This window comes from Mesoplodon bidens, assembly GCF_964165515.1.
Source record: "Mesoplodon bidens genome assembly, chromosome: 2".
NCBI lineage: Eukaryota > Metazoa > Chordata > Mammalia > Artiodactyla > Ziphiidae > Mesoplodon > Mesoplodon bidens.
Window position 1 is genome coordinate 85,172,865 of NC_138177.1, and position 23,472 is coordinate 85,196,336.

The following is a 23,472-nucleotide window of genomic DNA, read 5'->3' on the forward strand; positions in this document are numbered from 1 at the left end:
ACTGGTGTCCTCTGTATTGCAAGACGGATTCTTAACCACTGGACCACTCAGGAAGTCCCCAGTTTTCTGTTTTGAATGAGAAGTAGATTTGCCTAAAAAGTAATCTTGCCTCTAGTAGAAGATTAAAAGAGGCAGGTGTGGGTAAAAGTAGATCAGTAAGCAAGAAGATTAGCAGTTACTTAAGTAAGAATAGTTTAACTATCTCTGATATGGAATAGTATAAAATTTTTCTTAAGGTAATTTTCATAATTAAGTAGTGTTTGTTACTATTTCTTACATAAATATTTTCTCATTTCATCATCACAGTTCTTCATTGTGGGTGGGATGTTTAAAAACAGGGGACTGATATTCAAATTGGGAACCAGCTCACAGTCACAGTGCGAGCTCCTCTGGCTTTAACCTTCTGCATATAAAGTGCGAAAAGGGCTCAGTTTTCCTGTTGACTGCTGGCTTTTTTGTGTGTAATAAGGGAACTTATATCCCAGGCTAAAGGCTTTCCGTTGAGTATATAGACTTTTCAAAGCACTTAAGTTAGGTACTGACATGATTCTGTACCTACTTAGTTGAATGATTCTGGCAGGACCGTGGATACTGATACTAGGGGCAGGATGCTGAAAACAGGATCCTGCATCAACCTTGAAAAAAGGCAAAAATGTAAGAGTGTGTCAGAGGTATTTTCATAGTAAAACACAAAGGATTTAGTGGGTTATTGGGTTTTGTCTTGAGCTCCCAATCATTTACTGAAGCATATTAATTATAGCTATATTCACATAAACTGTATACTATTTGGGTCCTCGAGGGAGCATAAGGAAGCAACAATTAAGCCAAGTTTGATATAAGGTAATCTGTTTATTAGTAAACTGTGAGCATAAATGATTATACTAATGAAATTAATAACTTCTCTTTTTTAATCAAAGCATATTTATCTTTTTGTTCTTTTTCTTTAGTTGGAAGATGCTGGTTCAAGTAGTTTAGATAATCTACTAAGTAGATACATCTCAGGCAGTCACCTACCCCCACAGCCCACAAGCACCATGAATCCCTCCCCAGGACCCTCTGCCCTATCTCCAGGATCATCAGGTAAAGTCAACTGAGGTACTGTCTCATTTCTTTAACACCTTAAAAAAGTATCTCTCGGTATATGTATTAGGGTTCTCCAGAGAAATAGCACCAATAGGAGAGAGGTGTGTGTAGAGAGAGAGAGAGAGAAGACAGAGGTTAAGGAATTAATTGGTCCACTTGATTGTTAGGGCTGGCAATTCTGAAACCTGCAGGGCAGTTAGCAGGGTGGAGACAAAGGGAAGAATTGATGCTAGTCTTGAATCGAGGCAAAATTCCTTCTTGCTCTGGTGACCTCAGTCTTTTCTCTTAAGGTCTTCAACTAATTAGAGGCCCACTCTCATTATGTTTTACTCAGAGTCTACTGATTTAAGTGTCAGCGACATCTAAAAAATACCATTGCAGCAGCATCTGGATTGGTGTTTGGCCAAACAACTGGGTACCATATTCTAGCCAAGTTGAGACATATACTTAACCATTGCAGTAACATTTTTTTTTCCTGATTGTTCTAATTATTTTTCTTTCAATACTGCGGGCAAGCTTCAGCAAACTGAAATAATAATATATATCTGTAGTGTACACTGTTCAGAACTCTAATGTACCCCTCCCTCAACCCCCAGTTATATTCATGTTTTTTGCTGGATTTGTAGATGAATTTAATTTCTATGCCTTCTATTTTACAATACAGGTTGTCATTTGAAGAATTCTTTGGTTTAAATCCAAGTTTAAAACACTTTGTTAAATAATGAAAAAATTGAAAGTTTGTTTAAAAAGCAAGAATTGAGGAAGGGCAAGTGAATTTTCAATTTGCAGTTAAAAACTTAAAATTTACTGGAAACCATTAAAATGTGACTAATCAGGTCCTGAGCTATAGACCTCTTCCAAAATCCCAGTTTTATTAACCCTATTACATGAATGAGTGATTAAAGCATCTCCAAATAGATTGACAGTGCAGAAGTGGTTATGGGATATATTCATGGTTTCTTACTGAAACATACCACCTCATTATTTCTACAGTAAGAGTAGTTCAGCTCTAAATGTGGGTTTTTCATGTGATGCATCATTAATACATTTTTTGCATCATATTATTTTTGAGGTTTAATATAAGTATTCCAGGACTTTTAAAAGGAAGAATAATTAATAGGAATCTAGGTAGATATTTACCAAATGCATGGGACAGCAAATAGCTTTCTCTTGATAACGGTAGTTTCCGTTGATTGAATAGTGGTGCTCTGAGAGGATTCTGAGAATGGTATCTGGGCTCAGCTGAGAGAAACTGATTGATAGCTGTCAACAATAACATATGAAATCCTTAACTTAGAGACTAAGACAAGGGCTGATTTCCAGGAATTGCTGAATTACCTTATGATACTTGAATTCTGTAATTAGTCGGTAGAATTCTGAATTTTCTTACCTGCATAGTTATTCATTTTGACTTATTATTTTTCAGGTTTATCCAATTCTCACACACCTGTGAGACCCCCTAGTACTTCTAGTACTGGTAGTCGAGGCAGGTGAGTATTTACATTATTAATAGCTTTATTTTTTCTTTTTATCAAGAAAAATTTCAAATACGTATTCTAAAAAGTAGATTATTATAATGAACTCCTGTATACTTTTCACCCATCTTCAACAATGATCAAGTTATGGCCAGTCTTATTTCTTCTATACTCCTACCCATTCCCCCCGTTCTAAATTATTTCGAGATAAATCTCAGACATTTTATCATTTTACTTGTGTTTTTTTCAGTATATATCACTTAAAGGTAAGAATTTAAAAGTTTTATAACTATGGAACCATTATCACACCTAAAAAAATTTAATAGCTGACTCTCTAATAATCAGTAGAGCTCTAGTTAATGTTCAGATTTCCCAGTTTTTCTCATAAATGCTTTTTTTTAATTGTTTCTTTGAATCAGATTCAGATAGGCACTATACATTGCCATCAACCCATATATCAAGGTCAAACTCAGTGTATTTGTTGAAGAAATGTGTTGTTTTTCTTACAGAGTTTTCCTCATTTCCCCATCTTGTCATTTAAATACACTACCTTCTGTTTTTTTCTCTATATTGGTATTTAGATCAGGAGGTTTGATTAGATTCAGGTTTGATTTGAGGGAGAGGGGTAGGGAGAATACTTCATTGTGGTGATGTGTACTTCTTTCAGGGTCACAAAATGTCTGGTTGCTTTTGTTGATTCTTTTGTGATAACGCCCATTAATGATCATTGCCTTAGCTCTTTTTTTTTTTTTTTACTAGTTTAAAAATGATATTTTAATTATTGTATCATACCTTCTTTGTTTATTAGTTTAGAATACTTCTGTAAAGAGAAATTTTCTGCCATCAGCTATTTGATTATGGGAAGGACAGAATAAATTGATACTTTCTCTTTATTTACCTATTTTTATAATAATGAGTTGATTCCCAGCACCCTCCAACAGTGACCAATGAATGTTATTAACTTTATGGGCTTATATATTTAAACATATTTTATATGTTCTAAAATTATAGTTGTTATTTTTATTGAAGCTTAAATTGTTCCATATTTGTCCTATCAGAACTTTTCCAAGTTGGCTTCATAGTTCTTTTGCTGTAACCCCAGTAGTTGTTGAAAGCATTCTTGTTGCCTGTCCTGATATTCCAGGTTCATCTTGTACATTTCTTGCCTCGGACCTGAAATCAGAAATTTCTCTAGGAAATCCTGGTCATGTTAGTGGGGAAATGGTGCTTCAAGACAGTCTTCTGGGTACTAGGGGCACTCACTGCTCCTGAATTGTTCATAGTTTCTTATGCCTTTTTGGTGGACAGAGAGCTAAGAAATGGTAGTGTGGGGGATTTCCCTGGTGGTCCAGTGGGTAAAGAATCTGCCTTACAATGCAGGGGACGCGGGTTTGATCCCTGGTCAGGGAACTAACATGCCATGGGGCAACTAAGCCCGTGTGCCGCAACTACTGAGTTCATGTGCTTCAACTAGAGAGCCTGTGTGCTGCAAACTACAGAGCCCACATGTCCTGAAGCCTGCGCTCCCCAACTAGGGAGAAGCCCGTGCACTGCAACGAAGAGCCCGCTCGCCACAATGAAAGATCCCGTGTACCGCAGCTAACACCCAAGGAAGCCAAAAATAAATTAAATAAATAAATAATAAATAAATAAATCTTAAAAAAAAAAGAATTAAGAAAAAGAAATGATAGTGTGGAAAGAGTGTGTGTGTGTGTTAAAGGTAAATGTAATAAATGACTGATTTTTATTCTTTAGTTTGAATAATTTAGTGCAATGTAAGAAAGATTTTATTTCAGATATATGAATGTTCTGTATTTGTATATATATATATGTGTGTATGCATTTTGAAGACTGGTTCTATATTATATACTTGCTTGGCTTTTAAATTATACTTTAAATAATCAGTAGTTTTAGAAGAAAAGTACAAATTGAGTGAAAAAGGTTTTCATTTTCGACAGTAATACAGACTTAGTTATTCACTTTTCTTGCCAGTGGTTTTGCTTGGACTAGATAGAACCAATTAGTCATGTACCTGTCCTCTTAGCCTATTATCCCATTAATTCAGATAAGGACTCAAAAGCTGAAACAGTGATTCCTTTGAGGACACTTCATGAACCACTGTTATTGAGGTTTCCTTCAGATGTTTGGGGGTAGAGAAGAATTTAAACTTCTTATATTATAGAGAGAAGCAATCACTATACTAATAGCCTAGACAAAATGATTGTTTACTAGATTCCTTAAGTGATATAAGTGCCTCAGACCATAAAATGTATTTTTCAGGTCTTCTGAAAGTTTGACCTACGTTTTTTAAAAACTTTAAGCCAAGTTTATAATACACTCCTTTTAATTGCATTATGAAGTATCCTTATCTGCTATAAAGTTAATAAATTGTTTTCAGTTTAATGAACATTTCATATAACTTAACAAACTTTTCATATAATTGTTTTTATGTACACCATACAGTCAAACATATGTGACCTTTATTTGTTGTTTTTGTTAGCTGTGGGTCTTCAGGAAGAACTGCTGAGAAGACAGGTCTTAGTTTCAAGTCTGATCAAGTGAAGGTCAAGCAAGAACCTGGCACTGAAGATGAAATATGTAGCTTTTCAGGAGCTGTGAAACAGGAAAAGACAGAGGATGGCAGGAGGAGTGCCTGCATGGTAAGTTCCCAGTGGAATCTGTCAGGGATTTAAGGAGGTCACTTCACTGATTCTTCCACCTCTGCGTGTATTAGTCTGGTTAGTGGTCCTGTGGACCTGTATTCATTTTTGAATTTTTATGCGTGGTATAATGCAGATATCTCTTTTTCTAACTGAATTTTTTCATCTAAGTGTCAACTGTAATTGATGAGAAAAGACTTACTTGTATTAAGGACTTGTTTCAACTTTTAGTTTGTAATCGGTCATTATTTTTGCCATGATTCTAAATTGGGTTCTGACTTGTTCTGAATTTATTAATAATTTCAATAGTCACATTGAGACTCAAGCTGCAAAAATCCTTGGCTATTTTCCCTGGACCGGTGAGCTCAGGATTGTGACCGCTGACATGAAAGAAGTTTAATGCTCACAGAGTTTTGTGATGAGAAGATTGCCTTTGGCTTATGAATTATTAACCATTTTAGAATTCCTCAGGTAGAACATTTTATAAAATTTATAGTATAGAATGAAGGAAGGCCCAAGTCCCTTCTTATTTAGAAATTTTGATCTTGGTTTTTTCTTCCTACCTACACTTACATCTCATTTTCTACATGGTTGGCACATAGAAATTTCAACTATGTAGATTTAGAGAGTACTGTTATCTCTTCATTCAGAACTTGGTTTGGAAAGTACCCCCTAAAAACAGTGCAAAATGGTGGTGAAAGATTTTACATTGTCACAACCTTCCTATATTAGTAGAATGATAAGTGGGCAGAAGAATATTTCAAAATGCTTTTCAAAAGCTATGTGAGAATAAGGACCTACTGTGTAGTACAGTGAACTATATTCAATATCTTGTAATAAGCTATAATGGAAAAGAATCTGAAAAAAATGTGTGTGTGTGTGTATACACACACATATATATACACATATGTATATATAACTGAATCAATTTGCTGTACACCTGTAACTAACAACATTGTGAATTAACTATACTTCAATTAAAAGAAATGGTTAAAAAAGCCAATATAAAGGGGAAGAAAAAGCTGTGAGACAGATTGTTGAGTGAAAAATAGTGTATAATTGTCAGCTCTCTACAGGAAAAGTATAACCCTATGCTCACTTCCCAATCAATGTGCTTAACAGTTTAATTAATTCCTTTATTATCCAAGTGAACCAGTATTACAGAGACTGCTCCCTAAAATCATACATTAACATGTCTGAATAACTTTGGGGTTATTTTCATTCTTTTATGTTACTAATATGATTTCAAATAATTTTATAATAAATAATAGCAAATTCCAAAATAATTTTAAGTTATGTCAGTATTTCATGTTGTATATACATGTTGACAAAACGTTAAACACTCTGAGGCACACATGCATGCACGCACACACTGCGAACAGTATAGATTAAATGATTCTTCAAGAATTTGTCCTTGCTTTGTTTTAGTTGAGCAGTCCTGAGAGTAGCTTGACACCACCTCTTTCAAGTAGCCTGCATCTGGAGAGTGAGTTGGGCGCATTAGCAGGCCTGGAAAACCACGTGAAAACTGAACCTGCAGATGTGAATGAAAGCTGCAAACAGTCAGGGCTCAACAGCCTTGTTAATGGAAAGTCCCCAGTTCGAAGTCTCATGCACAGGTCGGCCAGGATTGGAGGAGATGGCAGCAGCAAAGATGATGACCCAAATGAAGATTGGTGTGCTGTCTGCCAAAATGGAGGGGATCTCTTGTGCTGTGAAAAATGTCCAAAGGTCTTTCATCTAACTTGTCATGTTCCAACACTTCTGAGCTTTCCAAGGTACAAGTGAAATAACTATGATTTTTTGTTGTTTATTTTTATAAGCTAAATAAGTAACAAAAGTATTCAGGGCAGATGGCCTTCTTAATGACTGCCTATTACTCCATTACCTTCTAGAGAAATTAACAGCTGAATGAAGAAATGTCCAAGATCTAAGTTGTGCATTAACGTTAAAAAAAAAAAAGACTATTTCCTGGCCTTCAATTTATACTTAATATAAGCAAATTAGATAAACCTGTAAATTATGAGGTGCAAGAGACTAGGGTATTGAGAAACTTAGTTGATTTCCTCTTGAAGATAATTTTTTAATCTATTGCCATCAATTTTAATAGGGTCTATAATAATGGCTTTATTTATGAATAGTATTCAGTTTGAGGCAACTCTATTGGATCTTACCAAAAACTTGCTTTTCTAATGTTTGAAAGCTCTTGAAAGACACTTTAAAGAAAAAAAAACAAGTACTTTGTAAAAATACCTTTATTGTCTTGGATTTTTTGAGGAATAGCTTCATCTTGACTACTGGAAGCTGTTAGTTGGTAGTGCCTGCCTGAAGCACAGTGTGCAGATTTCTCAACTTTCTCAAATTTTCCTGTTTGGAATGTCTTTTAGTCATTAACTTTGGGACGGACAGTTACTGAATTCATTATTTAGAAGAGAAGATGGTACGGTAAAGATAAAGATTGGGGCAACATATGAGCATTGTCCTCAGACTATATAGACCCCCTTGGCAGCTAAGTCTGATTTCAAGTATTAAAACATTCATTGATGAGCATCCAGTGCAAGCTGATGATTCCAGCTAATACAGCAGAACAAATGGGCTGGGTTACGATACCTGTAGTCTGGTCGTAATTCTGTAGTGAACTCACTTAATTAGCTTGGGTGGTTCACTGATTTTTAGGGATTAGTTTTCTGCATCTATGAGTAGTAGAGTTTGGATTAGAAAAGCTCTTTTTCTTCCCTTCCATTTAACATATTTATGTTCGTGGTATTTTGTCTCAAATTGATTTCAGAGACCATAAAATAGTAGAATCATACTTATTTCTTTAAGCCTTCCTTCTTCCCCTACCCTAACCCCCTGGTTTTTTAATTGAAAATAAACCAGTGTCCTTGGGAAAACCCAGCTTCTTTCTGCCTATAGATGAAAGATTCACATTTTTTCTCCGATTCCTGAGAAGTAATGATTTTAGTTGATTAATGCTACCCTTTCTGAAAAATTCAGCCTTTAGTATTAGAAAAGTAGTGGATATATGAACAGTGCCAGAATATTTTTCTGAAGCATTGTAATTCTTACCTAAATCTTAGAAGGTGTAGTCCTCTGCCACAGATGTATTAAGGACCTTCTTTTTCTTTACTCTTTTAGAAAAAAAATTGGCATTTTGGTCTTGAAATTAAGGCTTTTCATATTTTTGTTTCCGTTGGATAGTAACATCTGCTGGAACGTTAGAATTTTGCCACTGAAAGCTTTCTCTCAAAGGCAGATGCTTTGGAAGGAATTGAAACTGTTGACACAGTTTTAATATAATCCCTAGACTTAGAATATATATATGATGGGGGAGAGAAAGGGGAGAATGCATTTGAAGTAATCAAATTGGAGTTTATGGTTTGATAGAAATCCTGATACAAAAAACTATTGACTGAGCAGATTTAAAAGACTGGCCATGAAAAAGTAATTGTTATATTTTTGGCATCTTTAATACATGCCAAAACAGTACAATATACCCGAGGGACTGTATCGTGTACTCCTTTCTTCTTCATGCATATGAGGTCACTGTCATGGTCATACTGGGGTATTGAGAATTGGTCTTATGCTGCAAGTGCTGATCATCAGCTTTGTGCTATGAAGAGACAGACACCTTTTGAATAGAGATAGTGGGGTTATATTGCTTTCCAGAAGGTAATCAGTTGAAGAATGGAAACATTTGGGGAAGCTTTTATCACATAACTTCACTTTATGAGATGTGGCAAAAATAGTACCTCTCTTTTCCACAAAAACTGGAAAGGAAAGAAAACAAAGAAACTGGAGACTTACCTCTAGGGAACTAGCTTCCCTAGAGTGGGTTTTGTTATAATTACATGGACTAATTGCCTATTTCCTTCTTTAGTGGGGACTGGATATGCACATTTTGCAGAGATATTGGGAAACCAGAAGTTGAATATGATTGTGATAATTTGCAACATAGTAAGAAGGGGAAAACTGCACAGGGGTTAAGCCCCGTGGACCAAAGGGTAAGTGTCAAATAAGTTGATTTATTATTAGGGATTCTGTAGTTGTGGCTATACGTCTTTTTTTTTTTTTCAGTGTAATATACATATAACCTGATAAATTTTCATTTTTTAATATCATTATCTGATAGTATGTTCATAATTTCTGAAATCTTTATCTGTAGCCCTCAGCTCTAGGCTCTTATATCTAGCTTCCTCATACTTAACATTTCCCAGCCAAAATCTTGATTTCTAATCCTCTCCTTCAAAAAGCAAAAGCAGGGGACTTCCCTGGTGGTACAGTGGTTAAGAATCCACCTGCCAGTGCAGGGGACATGGGTTGAAGCCCTGGTCCGGGAAGATCCCACATGCTGTGGAGCAACTAAGCCTGTGCGCCACAACTACTGAACCTGCACTCTAGAGCCTGTGAGCGACAACTACTGAAGCCCATGTGCCTACTAGAGCCCATGCTCTGCAACAAAGACATGCCACCCCAATGAGAAGCCTGTGCACCGCAACAAAGAGTAGCCCCTGCTCGCCACAACTAGAGAAAGCCCCCACACAGTAATGAAAACCCAATGCGGACAAAAATAAATAAATAAATTTATTTATTTATTATTATTATTTTTTAAAGCAAAAGCAATAAAAGCAAGAAAATAATGACATAAAAAACTGCATCCCTCTCTCAGTAATTCCCATCATCAAATGGTACCACTAGTCATCTCTGTTGCTCAAGCCAGAAATCTGTTAAAAATAGAAGAATCAGGAATGACTATAATACCATTTTCTCACTTCCCCCAACCATTACCTTCTGAGACAGCCATCATAGTTTTTCATCTGCACTATTGTAATATCTCTTCACTGAACTCCCTGATTCTACTCTTGCCCCCTTACAATCCATTTTCTATGCAGTACATAGTATTCTTTTTAAAATATGTAAACAGGTCTATCACTTCCTTGCTTAAAATCTTCTAATAGCATCTCATCATATTAAGAATGAAATCCAGAATCCTCTCATCATTTCACTCAGATTTCTGCTGATCTGGTCTATAGTCTGATCTACAAAGACAAAATATCTTTCATGTACTTCTGTGGTCATTACAGTTACATTTGGCTTTGATCTAATGTATAAACTTGCAAAATCCATCTTCCACTATCTTTGAGGAGAAGGTATGTGTTTAGAATATAAAAACGGATATTAAAAAGAAGTTTAAGCATATAAACACTATAAATGTAAAATGCATATCAATTTACTTCTGATTGTATAACAAAATTCTAGAATTGGACTGAGAAGACACAGACAGTTTTTATTTAATTTTGAGCCTGAGCAGAATCCTTTCAAGAAAGGGAATAGCATGTGTCTTGCCTGCCTCAGGGAATTAGAATGAGTAGCAACAATCATAAATTGTTGTACAAAATGCTGTATGTTGCTTTAATGACTCCTTTCTATTTGTATAAATAGTTAAGAGGTAATAGTAGGTAAATTACCTGAGTTATCAGATAAGAACAAAGGCACTCTGTCTTTGATAAGTTCATTTAAAGTAGGACAGAAGATAGTCATAGTCTCAAACCTAAATAGAAAACAAGGTAGTTTTCTTTGGGTATATATTTAGTTGGATAGCTAGTATGTAGGAGGTTTATCTTCAGTGCGTTGTAATAATGCTTTGTACTGATAAAGTTCTCATTCTTTTTTTTTTTTTGCGGTACGCGGGCCTCTCACTGCTGTGGCCTCTCCCGTTGTGGAGCACAGGCTCCGGACGCACAGGCTCAGCGGCCATAGCTCACGGGCCCAGCCGCTCCGCGGCATGCGGGATCCTCCCAGACTGGGGCACGAACCCGTGTCCCCTGCATCGGCAGGCGGACTCTCAACCACTGTGCCACCAGGGAAGCCCAAAGTTCTCATTCTTAAGAATATCTTTTTAGAGGGAAAACATTTCATGGGTTTTCTTTTCTTTTCTTGGGCCAGAAGTGTGAACGTCTTCTGCTTTACCTCTATTGCCATGAATTAAGTATTGAATTCCAGGAGCCAGTTCCTGCTTCGGTGAGTTGTTTACCTTAGTACCTTCCTGTTTAAGAAGTTTTAGTATAATACTTAAGAGTATGGGCTGTGGCCTTAGACTGCTAATGTTAAAACTCAGGCTTGAATAATCTCCTCAACCAAGGTGCTCAAATTCTCTTTTCTAATACTGTTTCTTCCCTCATTGGGTTATTTCAAGGATTCTGTACAATAACCTGTGTAAAATGTGTTAGCATAGTACCTGATAAAATTTCTGAGTAATAAGAAGTACTTGTGATGTTATTAGGGCTAAATGGCTATGAGATTCACTTGTTAAAATTGCAGTTTGTTTTTAAAGACCGTTGCTGTGATAAAAACTTAATGAATTTAATTTCCACTTCCTCTTTTATTGGGTTGGCCAAAAAGTTCGTTTGGGTTTTTCCAAAAGCTGTTACAGCCCAATACTTTTAAAATGGACATAAAGGATACAGGTACAGGTATAATGGAAAGAGTCTTGAACTAGGAATCAGAAGACTTAACTTTTCCTAGTTCTGCCATTAACCAGCCTTATAACTGGGGAAATTACATAATTTTCTGCCTCTACTTTTTTTTTTTTTTTTATTTTGTGGTACGCGGGCCCCTCACTGTTGTGGCCTCTCCCGTTGCGGAGCACAGGCTCCAGACACGCAGGCTCAGCGGCCATGGCTCACGGGCCCAGCCACTTCGCGGCATGTGGGATCTTCCCAGACCGGGGCATGAACCCGTGTCCCCTGCATCTGCAGGCGGACTCTCAACCACTGCGCCACCAGGGAAGCCCTGCCTCTACTTTTTTAACTGTACAGTGGGAATATTGAACTAAATTATTTCTAAGGTTCCAGTTCTATGATTGATTCTAGGATCTATATCTTAGGGAGAAAATAACTCTATAAAAGTATTAATTTGAATAAAAGTGTGAAGTTGAACCTTGCATACTTGTTCTGCTTCATAAGCCCTCTTTTATGAACATTCAAGATTAAGAGAAGACTGTGGGAAAATTTGCAAGCCAATGCCCTTTGTTTATCTTACAAGAGATTTTTGTAAGGAGTAAAGGCTCTAAAATTCCATAGTAAAAGGAATATCAGGGATGCTCAGTGCCTTATAAATGGGATAAGAATATGCAACACATATTTACTTGCCGTCAGTTGTTGAATTAAGATAATATTGGATACCAGGCCTGTTATAGAGCAGTGAATAGTAATTTGTTTACTGGGTAGGCTCAGGAATGGATTTTAAAGTACAAAAGATCTAGATACAAGGAAGATGTTTTGTTCAGATAGTAATCATCTGATACCAGGAAGTCTGTCTGTCTGTTCTTCAAGTTTAGGGACTTTACAGTAGAAGATTACTTTGCAATGTTTTCTTTTCATGAACTATTTAAATAGTTTCTCCATGTTCAGTTATTTTGCAAGGATACAAATTTTTGGCCAAGAGTTGCAGCCAGAACTCCCAAGTATAATCCTAAATGATTAATTAAAATTTATCTTGTGTTACTACAGTCTTTTCCCCTCTATTGTTATGTCCAGAGTTCTCTGTGATACAAGGTTTTATCCTCTAAAAGATACCATACTCTAATAATAACAATACATTTTGTAATCTTTTTCCCTTTTTTAAAAAAAAACAGGAGTCATACAGTTCTGATGGGCTAGATTTGTCCTTAACACTAGTGGTTAGCTACCCTTGCTGATTGCTTTTTTTTCCAAATTTTCTTATTAAAGATAGAACTTTGGGTCCTTCACTAACCATGGACACTGCCACATATTCTGCATATGATTTGATTTTCATGATGTGCTTGTGGCAGAAGACTTAAAGTACAATTCATTATACTCAAAATTTGCATGCAGCTGGCTCAATCAACATATGTTTTTCTCTAAAATTAATATGCTTTGCATTTTCAAATTAAACACTTCAGCATTTTTTTGAGAATCCTTATCTATCCTTATTTGTTTCTTTAGATACCAAACTACTATAAAATTATAAAGAAACCTATGGATTTATCCACCGTGAAAAAGAAGCTTCAGAAAAAACATTCCCAACACTACCAAATCCCAGATGACTTTGTGGCTGATGTTCGTTTGATCTTCAAGAACTGTGAAAGGTTTAATGAAGTATGTTAGCTTCCAAACTATAGAGTCTTGGATTAGTAGTTTTTATTTGTTTGCTTACTTGGTTATTGGATTTTGTTTTTCCTGCCAAGAGATTTTTCTAAGTTGATTTTTAAAATTTATTCTGCTTCAGTTCTGTCAAAAGTAAAATTTGATTGCATCCACAGCTCCAAAGAAGAAAGTTTACTGTGTATAATTTGAAGTATATACTTAAATATAATGTAATAAATTAAGAATATTATTGGATATCCCTTTCTGTACATGTTGAGGGTTGAGATAAGTATAGAAGATAGTCTGTAGTTAAGTATATTTTGTGGGAAATGATTACAGACAAGCCTACATTTTGGGTACATTTAGGAAAGACATTTGTACCAGTGTCCTTTGATTTTGTTATTGACCATATAAATATAGAACCTTAAAATTATAAACTCACGTGGCTCATCTTGAATAGTAGCCCAGAGTGTATAATGTTGAGTTATCTGATCTCAGCAATGTGACTTTCATTAACTTTGGTTACGTATTTTTTTGAGAATAAAGATGAGCTATCCATACCTTTAGAAGAAATGTGATAGATATTTACCTCCTTCAAGGAAATTTTTCTTATCTTTGGGAAGCTCAAGTCTCTTATTGTTCAGGAATATCTTCATTATTATAAGAGAAGAAAATGGATGAGAATCCACAAAATCTTCAAAAAGATTACTACTAAAATCTTTATTGCTGATAAAATTTGGGTGCCATAGTAATGTTATTAAAAATTCAAATTGAATCATTTAAAGTGTACTCATAGTTGCCTCTGGAAGCATTTAGGTGACTTTTTAAAATAAAAAAAAAATTTTCTTATTAGGTGACAAATTCTGGTCACCTTTATAGCAATGTGCCACAGAGAATATAGTAAAACCTCACTCACTTGAAGTTAAATTAATACAGTCCCAAGTTTCTTGTCTTATTTTCTAATTCAGTTAAATTATTTTCAATTAAGTATACCTTCATGAACCATAGCTAACATTTGCCAGGAAGAAGACTTATTTTATCTGCTTTAAAAATAGTTAACTAAATTATGATTAACAAATTGCCATACAGATAGAATTCTGACTTAGTGGTTGTTGAAAGTTTGGCAGTTTTTAAAAAAATATTTCTTATATCATTTTTTTCACAAATATTTTTCTCTTAAATATATTGATGTATTCAAACCAACTCCTACTCAGGTTGACCTCACTAATTCAGAATTTGAGACAATTTTGCAGTAGCTTTAGTAACAGCTTTGTTAAGAAAGGGGGTCCATGTTCTGTATAATTTTAGAAAGCACTTGATCTGGTCATAGCAATTTGTTCCTCCTAGTATGGCTGACTTTCGTCGCCAATCCTATGCAGTCTTATAACTTTAGAAAGGATTATAATTTCCCTTTTTTTTTTGACTCTGGTATCCTTTTTAGATGATGAAAGTTGTTCAAGTTTATGCAGAAACACAAGAGATTAATTTGAAGGTAAGCTTTTCAGACCATGCAAACTTGGTGAAGGAATATGCATTACCAATAGGTGAATATTCCTATCTTTTGCTTGCAGGCTGATTCAGAAGTAGCTCAGGCAGGGAAAGCAGTTGCATTGTACTTTGAAGATAAACTCACAGAGATCTACTCAGACAGGACCTTCGCACCTTTGCCAGAGTTTGAGCAGGAAGAGGATGATGGTGAGGTAACTGAGGACTCTGATGAAGACTTTATACAGCCCCGCAGAAAACGCCTAAAGTCAGATGAGAGACCAGTACATATAAAGTAAAATGACATGAACTTAAATCAATTGTTTAAAAAAAGAAAAGAATGAAAAACTTTTATTTAAGTATTGCTGGAATATCCTGCCTACAGTGGGCACCTCCTTGAAGAAGCTAATAGCTTTTACACAGTATTAGATTGAAATAATGGACAGAAAACACATTCTTGTCAAGAAAGGGGGGAAGGACTCTATTTGCAACTTTAAAAGTAAAAACAAAAGTGAAAGTAAAATGACTTGAAGATTTCTGTTACCACAGAGAATGGTTCTGATTGTTAGAATGGGCAGATGTTGATGATCACTTGGTATTGATTGGTGCAGATACTGAGTGTTCAAGTACTTAAGGGTCATGTCACTGGTTAAATTGTCTCTTTGGAGTAGAGTGCACAATTATTAAACCAACTTTTATGCCTCCCCCTCCACACATATACATACTGGCTTATTTTCTAGTTAAAAATCAAAGTTGCTCAGATTCCACTTTGATGTCAGTGCAGATGTGCATTGCATCATACTGTTATATTTTCTCTCATTTTGATGCTGTTGGGCCTTAGTTTTATATTGGTTTAAAGAACTCAACAGTAGTTTATTTTCTGTTCATACTTAAGAGTCTAGGAAACATGACCATTGATCATCATTTAATCAACTTTAATGTTCTACTGAAATAAATATGGTAACTTTTCAGTAGCAGATCATTTACAGTAGTCATTTCCAGAAGACACTTCCACAGAATTGCACTTCCAGATCAAATCATCTGATCATAGTTATTCCTGTGAAAGGTAGAATGTTTGTTTGAAAATTAATCTAGTTTTCTGTACATTTAAAATTTGATTGAGAAGGTGACAGCTGGCTCTTATCCAGTCTTCCTTCATATCGGTTTTCTGATAGACCACTATTGGCAAACAGTAATCTGTCAACTACCAAATGTGTAAAATTTTCTGTATTTCACTTTGTCTTATTTGTAAATAGTGAACTAAAACTTCTGGCAGATCAGCAACATTTGCTGAGCCTGTTTTTTAAGCTAATATGTATTCTTACTAATGTTCCTATCAAGAATGGGTTTGTAATATATGCTGTCTATTTCTAATGTTCACATTCATATTTTGAGGTTCTATCTTATTTTAATAGAGAACAGACTTCTCAGAAAATCTTCAGAAGCAGCTTATTATTAAAATATCAAAATATTGAAATAAACCCGGTGGGGTTAGAGTACTCATCTGTCCACCAAGTGGGACATTTGCATGGACTGGGGGCTTAAAGGACGTAGAAGAGACCTGTAAGTATATCCTGAAAATGAGCCAATCAATCCCCACTTGAATGGTTACTGGAGTAAACCCACCTTTACTACTCTGATTTTAGCGCCCGAGGCAGATAAACCACCTTGGCTCTGTTTCATTTTTCTTCTCTTCATTTGTGATGCTCAGATCCAAGATGCGTGTTCTAGATTGTGTACAGGCTTCTCTTTTGTTGAGTTAAAAATTTTAGTCCTACTTTTGTATGGACATGTTAGAATGTAAAGTGACCAAAATACAAGACTTGCCATTAGATATTTTTCAGACATCAGCAGATTTGTGGCAAATCATTTGCCTTTTTAAAAATTCAGCTTGAACAGTTCAGACAGTAGACTACTCAGAAAAAATTATTTGACATAATTGTCTAAGAGGTTAATATTTTTTAGTGCATATTGAATCAAATAAAGTGCTCTAAAGAAGTTATTATACAAATTTCTTTGGGTTGTTTTTCTTTTCTTAACAAGTGGTGGGGATAAAAATGAATATGATTCAAGCCTTCTGATGGTATATTGGTTTTATTATTGCTGTTGACTTCATTCTGTGGCTTTCTTTTAGCTTCTTTTTCAGTTTCCTTATAAGTTAGACTTCAAAACATATACCAAACTTTTATAATTTTACTCAAATTTTAAGTTCTTAAGAACAGGTTTCTTATAAAAAGGAGAAAATTGTTTAAAAATGCCTTTATCTGTGTGCATTTTCCTCTTTCCCACAACATTAATGATTTCAGTTTATCAGGAGACTTACCGAAGGGCACATTTTTGGAAAGTGATGAGTAACAGTATAACTTCATTTTGCCAAGCCACTGAGTTCTAATATTTTATCCTTGCTCTTCATATGAATCCTTTTCACGAGTCTTAGGTAATAGGTTTTACCAACGGGGGCAGAAACAAAAATTTTAAGTAAATATTTATTTCTTGATATTTGTGGCCTTAAAGGTAATGTGTTTCATTCAAAACATTTCCATGTTAGATGGCGTTTTTGTTTTCTTTTAATTTAAGATTAGTTCTTAAAAAGCTACTTATTGCCAGCATTTAACAGGCTTCATTTCTCTTAACAGAAGGTAGTTCATACAGCTGAGGAATTACTATTAAATTATATAGCTAGCAACAAACCACGTTTAAGTGAAGGTATTCACTTTAGATTTCTTTAAAGCTTTTTTCTTGCACATTTATCGTTGTGTTTCTAAGCTGATTTGTTCAGCACTAATATGACTGTAAAAAAGTATAAAAATTTTAATTGATATTCAGATATCTTACATGTTTTCCTGCTCATTTATGTTTTAAAAAGACAAACATTGAATATTGATCCCTGAAGGCAGTTTGTTTTGATACTCCCTTATATTTGTATTCTTTGTTAAAAGGCAGTATTTTTTATTTGTAGATGTTAAATGTTTCCTTAAAAGCTTGCAAACTTTCACCACACTCCATTTTTCATTTTCACTAAGAACAAAGTGTTCCTCAGTCTGTTCCTCTGGCTTAAATTTGTCTTTTTTTTAGCACTGAGTGAAGGAATTGCTTTGCAAGGTGAAGCATGTATGTGTTCCAAAGTATGGTTAAATTGTAGGTCATGCTCTATATTGAAACATCAAATCATTACCACAGAGAAAGGTTAAGGCTTTGAATCCACTGTTGAAATTATTCTTTTTGGAATCAACAAGGTACTTTCTGACTTCTATTCTTATATAAGGGAATTTTAAATAAATTTTAAAGTTAGTTAATTCTAATTTTTTGTTGTAACACTTTGAGATTTTTAGTTAATCCAAAGAAATAATGCTTTTAAATAGAAGCAAAAGATTTATGGTGTGCAAACTATAGATTTACCGATTACCTCAGCAGGTATCCTGCCATATAACTATTAGTGATTAGTTTTAATAAGCCAGTAGACTTAGGTTTTCTGACTATGCTCCTGAGTTGTGGCCTACCATACGTTATTAAACAGTCTCTTAGTATTCAAAATGGGAGTAGATGCTATGGCCCCCTCTCTCTTGGCCTTTTAAAGTCCTTTACCCATGCCCACTCACATACAACACATGAAGTATAAAAATCTCATTTCTTGAGGTCAGCACTGCTTATTTGCATACTTAACTTTGGATCAGTGAGTAGTTTTATAAAATCTAACCTCGCCAACTTCCCTAATTAAAACAATCAAGTTTTAATTCATACCATGAATTCTTATACCATCTATATTAATAATCTGCTGGAGATGATCCAAGGTTTAAAGTGTATTGCAGCTTGATCAGATACCAGACCTGGCTGTTTTATTTTTCTCACAGTTATCTCCTCCTTGATAAAGCAATAACACTGCTTTAAGTCTGTTGCCTAATAGCATGTCATAATCCTCTCCTGGATGGTGATTTTATAGGAAAGTTTGTATGCATATCACCCAGTCTATCTTTTAAAAATTAAGGAATTTAATGTATGCTGGAGCTAATGACAATATATTGTGGCATTTTATTTTAAAAATTGGGGAAAGTTGCATATTTTTTTAAAAGTAGGCATTTGAGTAAAAGAATTGAAGGTACTTTTTTAAGAAAAAAATTTATATGCCACAGTTTACATAGACCTTTCAGATTTCAACATGTACTCTTGGATATAATGGTTTCTTTTATTTGGTCAAAATGCATGTATAACATTTCTTCCATTTAGTTCCTTGTGTTTGCCTTCGTGGTCTTTTATATATTTTTTATTGTATCTGAGAAACAAAATTATCTTCGGAAATAAGTCAATTTGGATATATTTGTTATGATCAAACTACAAAATGTACAAAATTAAGTTTAGCCCTTTTCTAGAAAGCAAGTGATCTTTAAAATTAAAAATGTTGTTCTTTTAAATTCACCAAATTTGTATGTGGGAAGGCACTGAAATGATTTTTTAAGTGCCACTGCAATACTCCCTTTCAAGTATGGCCTAAATTTCAATCTTAAGAACGAAATGCATGTCTGCTCCTGGTCTGAAAAATGTAGGTATTAACTATGTTTTAAATCACAGTGAAACATGTATATAAGCCTATAACAAAAAGATTTGTGCAATCTGAAAGCCTGTTGATTTTCTATGTAGACATACCTACACACGAAAGGGTTAAATTCACATCCTTACTAGTTCCTTGCTTCCAGTATTTCAACTCTTCTCCCCTCATTATTATTATTACTAATATTACAATTACTATTATTTTTGCACATAGTTAACTACCCGTCAATATGATTCTGAAAGAAAAAGTGCTGTTTCTGTGGTATTGTATTCTCTAAATAATCATATTTAATTTTTTTAAACAAGGTTGCAGTTTCTAATTGTTCCGTTCCTGTGTTTTTTGCTGGTGTGTAATAAAAGCAAGATTTTCTTTTCATGGTTATTTAATACATTAGCTGCCTGTAAATATTTCTTGTTATAATGCTCTGGAATGTGTTGTAGAAGTTGTATTAGATTAGTTTAAAGCTTTGTTTGAAAGCCACATTGTTTTGGTTATTTCTATTAAATTAGAAAATTGAAAAAGTTTTCAAATGAATTTCTTTTTTTTCTTCCTCTTTGAGTTGATACTTAATCATTTAAATTTATTTTAAAAATTTATATTCTGTGTGAGGCACTGGAGATATTGTCATGAACAAGATAAAATACAGTCCCTTCCCTCACGTGTTTAGACTCTGTTGGAGAATGATGAGTGCTATGATAGGGATTAACACATAGGAAAGGATCTAACCCCAAATTTTGTTGGTCAGGGAAGTGATCTCTCTCACTCATAAAAGATAGGACCAGGTGAAAGAGAAAAGGAAAAGAGAATAAATATACAGAAGCCTAAAAAAGAAAGAGAACATCTATGTATTCCAGGACCTGAAAAGTTCAGTTTGGCTGGAATAGAGTCTGGAATAGAATGTAAGTTGGAGTAGTAAAATACTAAGCTGGAGAAATGAGCAGGGTCCTTTTCAAGCAGAGGGGTTTGAAAGTCATGTTAAAGGGTTTGGGGCTTTCACTGAGGGCAAGAAGGAGCCCCTGAAAAATATTAAGCACGATGGGACTTGGTGAGTTGACATAATCAGGCATGCCTTTTTGAAAGATCATTTTAATTATGAAGAATGAGTTAGGAGATTGGTAGTGGAGAGACAATTGTAGGCTTTGAGTAATCTAGGTGAGCCCTGAACTAGCTGTCTGGCAGTGGAGATGGAAAATAGCAGTCAAATTTTAGAGATTTAAAAAGTGAAATAGACCAATAACTGAGGCCACGCAGTTGCCTACGGCGTATTTTATGTGGTACCTATTAAAATAATAAAGGGGGGAGAGAGGAAAAGACTTGGGGATTTGTTGAGTTTAAGGTACCTCTGGAAAATTAAGGTGCAGGTAGGTCATAGTTCTGGTGCTTACAAAAAATTCTTGGGCTGCAGATAGAACCTGTAAGGTGCATCAGGAATCACGTCTGTTTTATTCATCACTGAATGCCTAGCACACGGTAGGCATGCTAGCACACAGTAGGCATTCAGTAAACAAATGTCAGAGTTGAGTCACTTGCATAATAGTTGGTAACTAAAACAATGTAAGCGTATGGTATTGCTTAGGAAATTTATACAATGAGAAGGGTAGAATACTTAATGATAGCAGAGGCGACAACATTTAAGGAGTAGGAAAAAAGACTCCACAGGTATACCATGGATTAGTCATGGAAGAAAGCCAGGAGAGCTATAATGGAAGACAAGAGAAAAAGGTGGCAAGAAGGGGTATGAAGTATCAGTGATAAAGTATTGGAGCAAGAGATGAAGTAATGCTAAAGTGGCTATTGAATTTAGGAATGCAGAAGCCATAGATGACCTTGGTAAGACCTGCTCCAGTTTGAGCAGCAGCAAGAGTTCAGTGGGTTAGATTAATGACTGAGTGTAGACTGTTCTTTCAAGAAATATGACTTTGGTTTTTCTTTAGGTTATACAGAGCTTATGGCCATGAATAATCAAGTAAAATATCAGAATGAAACTTCCAAATTATCATCTTTCTAGATGTATTTCGTGTAGTGGAAAAAGCATGGATTTTGGCCATTGGGGAGACTTTGGTTTAAACCTTTTGATTTGAAGTGATAGATTTACTGATCTTTGTGAACCCAGAGTTTTACTTTGATTATTTGTGTTGTGAAATGGAGATAGTCATATGCAGCTCATGGAATTGCTATGGACACAAGATCCTTTGTAGCCACAGGGTTGACACATAGTAAGTTCTCAACAACCATATAGCTTCCTTTTTCCTGTTTCTTCTTCCTGCTATTGGGATGAAAAGGGGGAAGGTTATAAATATAATTTCTCCCTTTTTACTGATGAAACAAGAAGAGACTTCAGTACAGGACCCCAAGGCTTTTAAATCTATCCTCAACTCTTAAGCAGTTAAACTTGTCCTTCACTAATTTAATTGGTCCTTAGACTTCTAGATCTCAGCATATACCCATATTTTGCTCTAGATTTTTAGGAAATAAAAAATGCAAAAAATGAATTGGTAGGATACAGTACCTAATGCCAGGTTTTGTCTCAAGCTTACCCTTTTCATATTACTTGGGCTCAGGTGGTGGTAAATATATCACTGTTCTTTCATTTACAAATATGTTACTGTTGTTGATTTGGAAAGGCAATACATAGCGACATCAGTTTCTGACAGTATCGCAGACTGCATGCCCTGAGGAACTCTGGTGGTTCAAACATCTGAAATGCTGGATAAGATTCACTTAAAAACAAACAAAAACCTTCTTTAAATGCATTGCTAAGCCAGGAAAGAAGAAAGATGCTCAAAGCTCCACCCTATCACCTGTAGCATTTTTGCCAAAAGTATTTGACTTGACCTGAATCTAATCATGTGAAATAGACAAAAGTGGAATATAGGACATTTACAGAGATGCCTGATGTGAATTATTAAAGTAACTGCTGTGTAAAACAGGTATGGAGACTATTCTGGATCAAACAGTGACATGAAATGCATGAACTGTGATTTGATCTTGAATTAAATAATCCCCGTCATTAAAGACATTTTAGGCACAGCTGTGGAAATTTGTATGAACTCTTAAGTGATATGGAATGTTTAATTTCCTTAGGTGTGATAATAGATTTGTGCTTATATTGGAAATCTTCTTAGGAGATGGCATGCTGTAATATGTAGGGATGAAGTATTTTATTATTGTAAATGGTTAGGCAAAATGTGTGTGTGTATGATAGTGCAAATGTGGCAGAATAACAACTGCTGAAATCAGTTAAGGGTAGATGGATGCGTATTGTATTGTTTCAAACTTCTGGAGACTTAAAATTTTTCAAAATAAATTAATTTGGGGTGGGGAGGACAAAAAGCATGAATCCAGAGAAGTAAGCATTAAAGAAGACAACTGCTCCAGGTGTCCTGAGGACTTTGGAATGAGCCAAACTTTAAAATGGTGACAAAGCATAGGGCCTACATAAGTGTGAAGTCTGAGTGAGATACTCTTCCAAAACCTGGGACCTTAAAATATGATATACTCAGTGAAGGAATGAACCAGGATAGCCTACCTCAGAGAGAGAACTGGGTGGAGGGAAGACAAAAAATCTTCCCAGAGAATTTGAACCCACAAGCCAACACAGGCTCATACCTTTTTTTTTTTTTGGTGGTACGCAGGCCTCTCACTGTTGTGGCCTCTCCCGTTGCGGAGCACAGGCTCCGGACACGCAGGCTCAGTGGCCATGGCTCATGGGCCTAGCCACTCCGCGGCATGTGGGATCTTCCCGGACTGGGGCACGAACCCGTGTCCCTTGCATCGGCAGGCGGACTCTCAACCACTGCGCCACCAGGGAAGCCCCAGACTCATACTTTTATGGAGTCAGAAAAATTAAAGTTGTTTCAGGTTAGAAGTGGCTTTAGACACTTAACAGAATTAATGTTAATACTCTCTTACAGAAAGCACTTTAGACCCAATCTCAAATAATTTTCATAGGTAGTGTTCCAATAGTCTTGGACTCATATTCAGAGTCACAAAAATGAGAAATTATTTTTTTAAAATCAGGAGAAACAGTAGGTTTTGACCTCTAACGATGGCAGATATTGAATTATTGGATGAATGTGTTCAAAGACATTTTTAAAAATTAACATCTCTAAAAT

General features: G+C 35.2%; 1 protein-coding gene across 2 annotated transcripts in view; it reads left to right on the plus strand.

The window, feature by feature from the left end:
- Positions 1-16,308, plus strand: part of TRIM33 (tripartite motif containing 33) — a 154,634-nt gene extending 138,326 nt beyond the window's left edge. The window contains exons 12-20 of one of the 2 annotated variants that reach the window (XM_081225550.1): positions 948-1,080; positions 2,510-2,573; positions 5,059-5,218; positions 6,647-6,996; positions 9,099-9,222; positions 11,165-11,239; positions 13,186-13,338; positions 14,768-14,818; positions 14,898-16,308. In XM_081225550.1, coding sequence (XP_081081676.1) covers positions 948-1,080; positions 2,510-2,573; positions 5,059-5,218; positions 6,647-6,996; positions 9,099-9,222; positions 11,165-11,239; positions 13,186-13,338; positions 14,768-14,818; positions 14,898-15,110 — 1,323 coding nt within the window. In that variant the 3' untranslated portion in view covers positions 15,111-16,308. The remainder of the gene's footprint in view (positions 1-947; positions 1,081-2,509; positions 2,574-5,058; positions 5,219-6,646; positions 6,997-9,098; positions 9,223-11,164; positions 11,240-13,185; positions 13,339-14,767; positions 14,819-14,897) is intronic. The other variant, XM_081225551.1, reaches the window with a different exon arrangement.
- Positions 16,309-23,472: the final 7,164 nt, after the last annotated feature.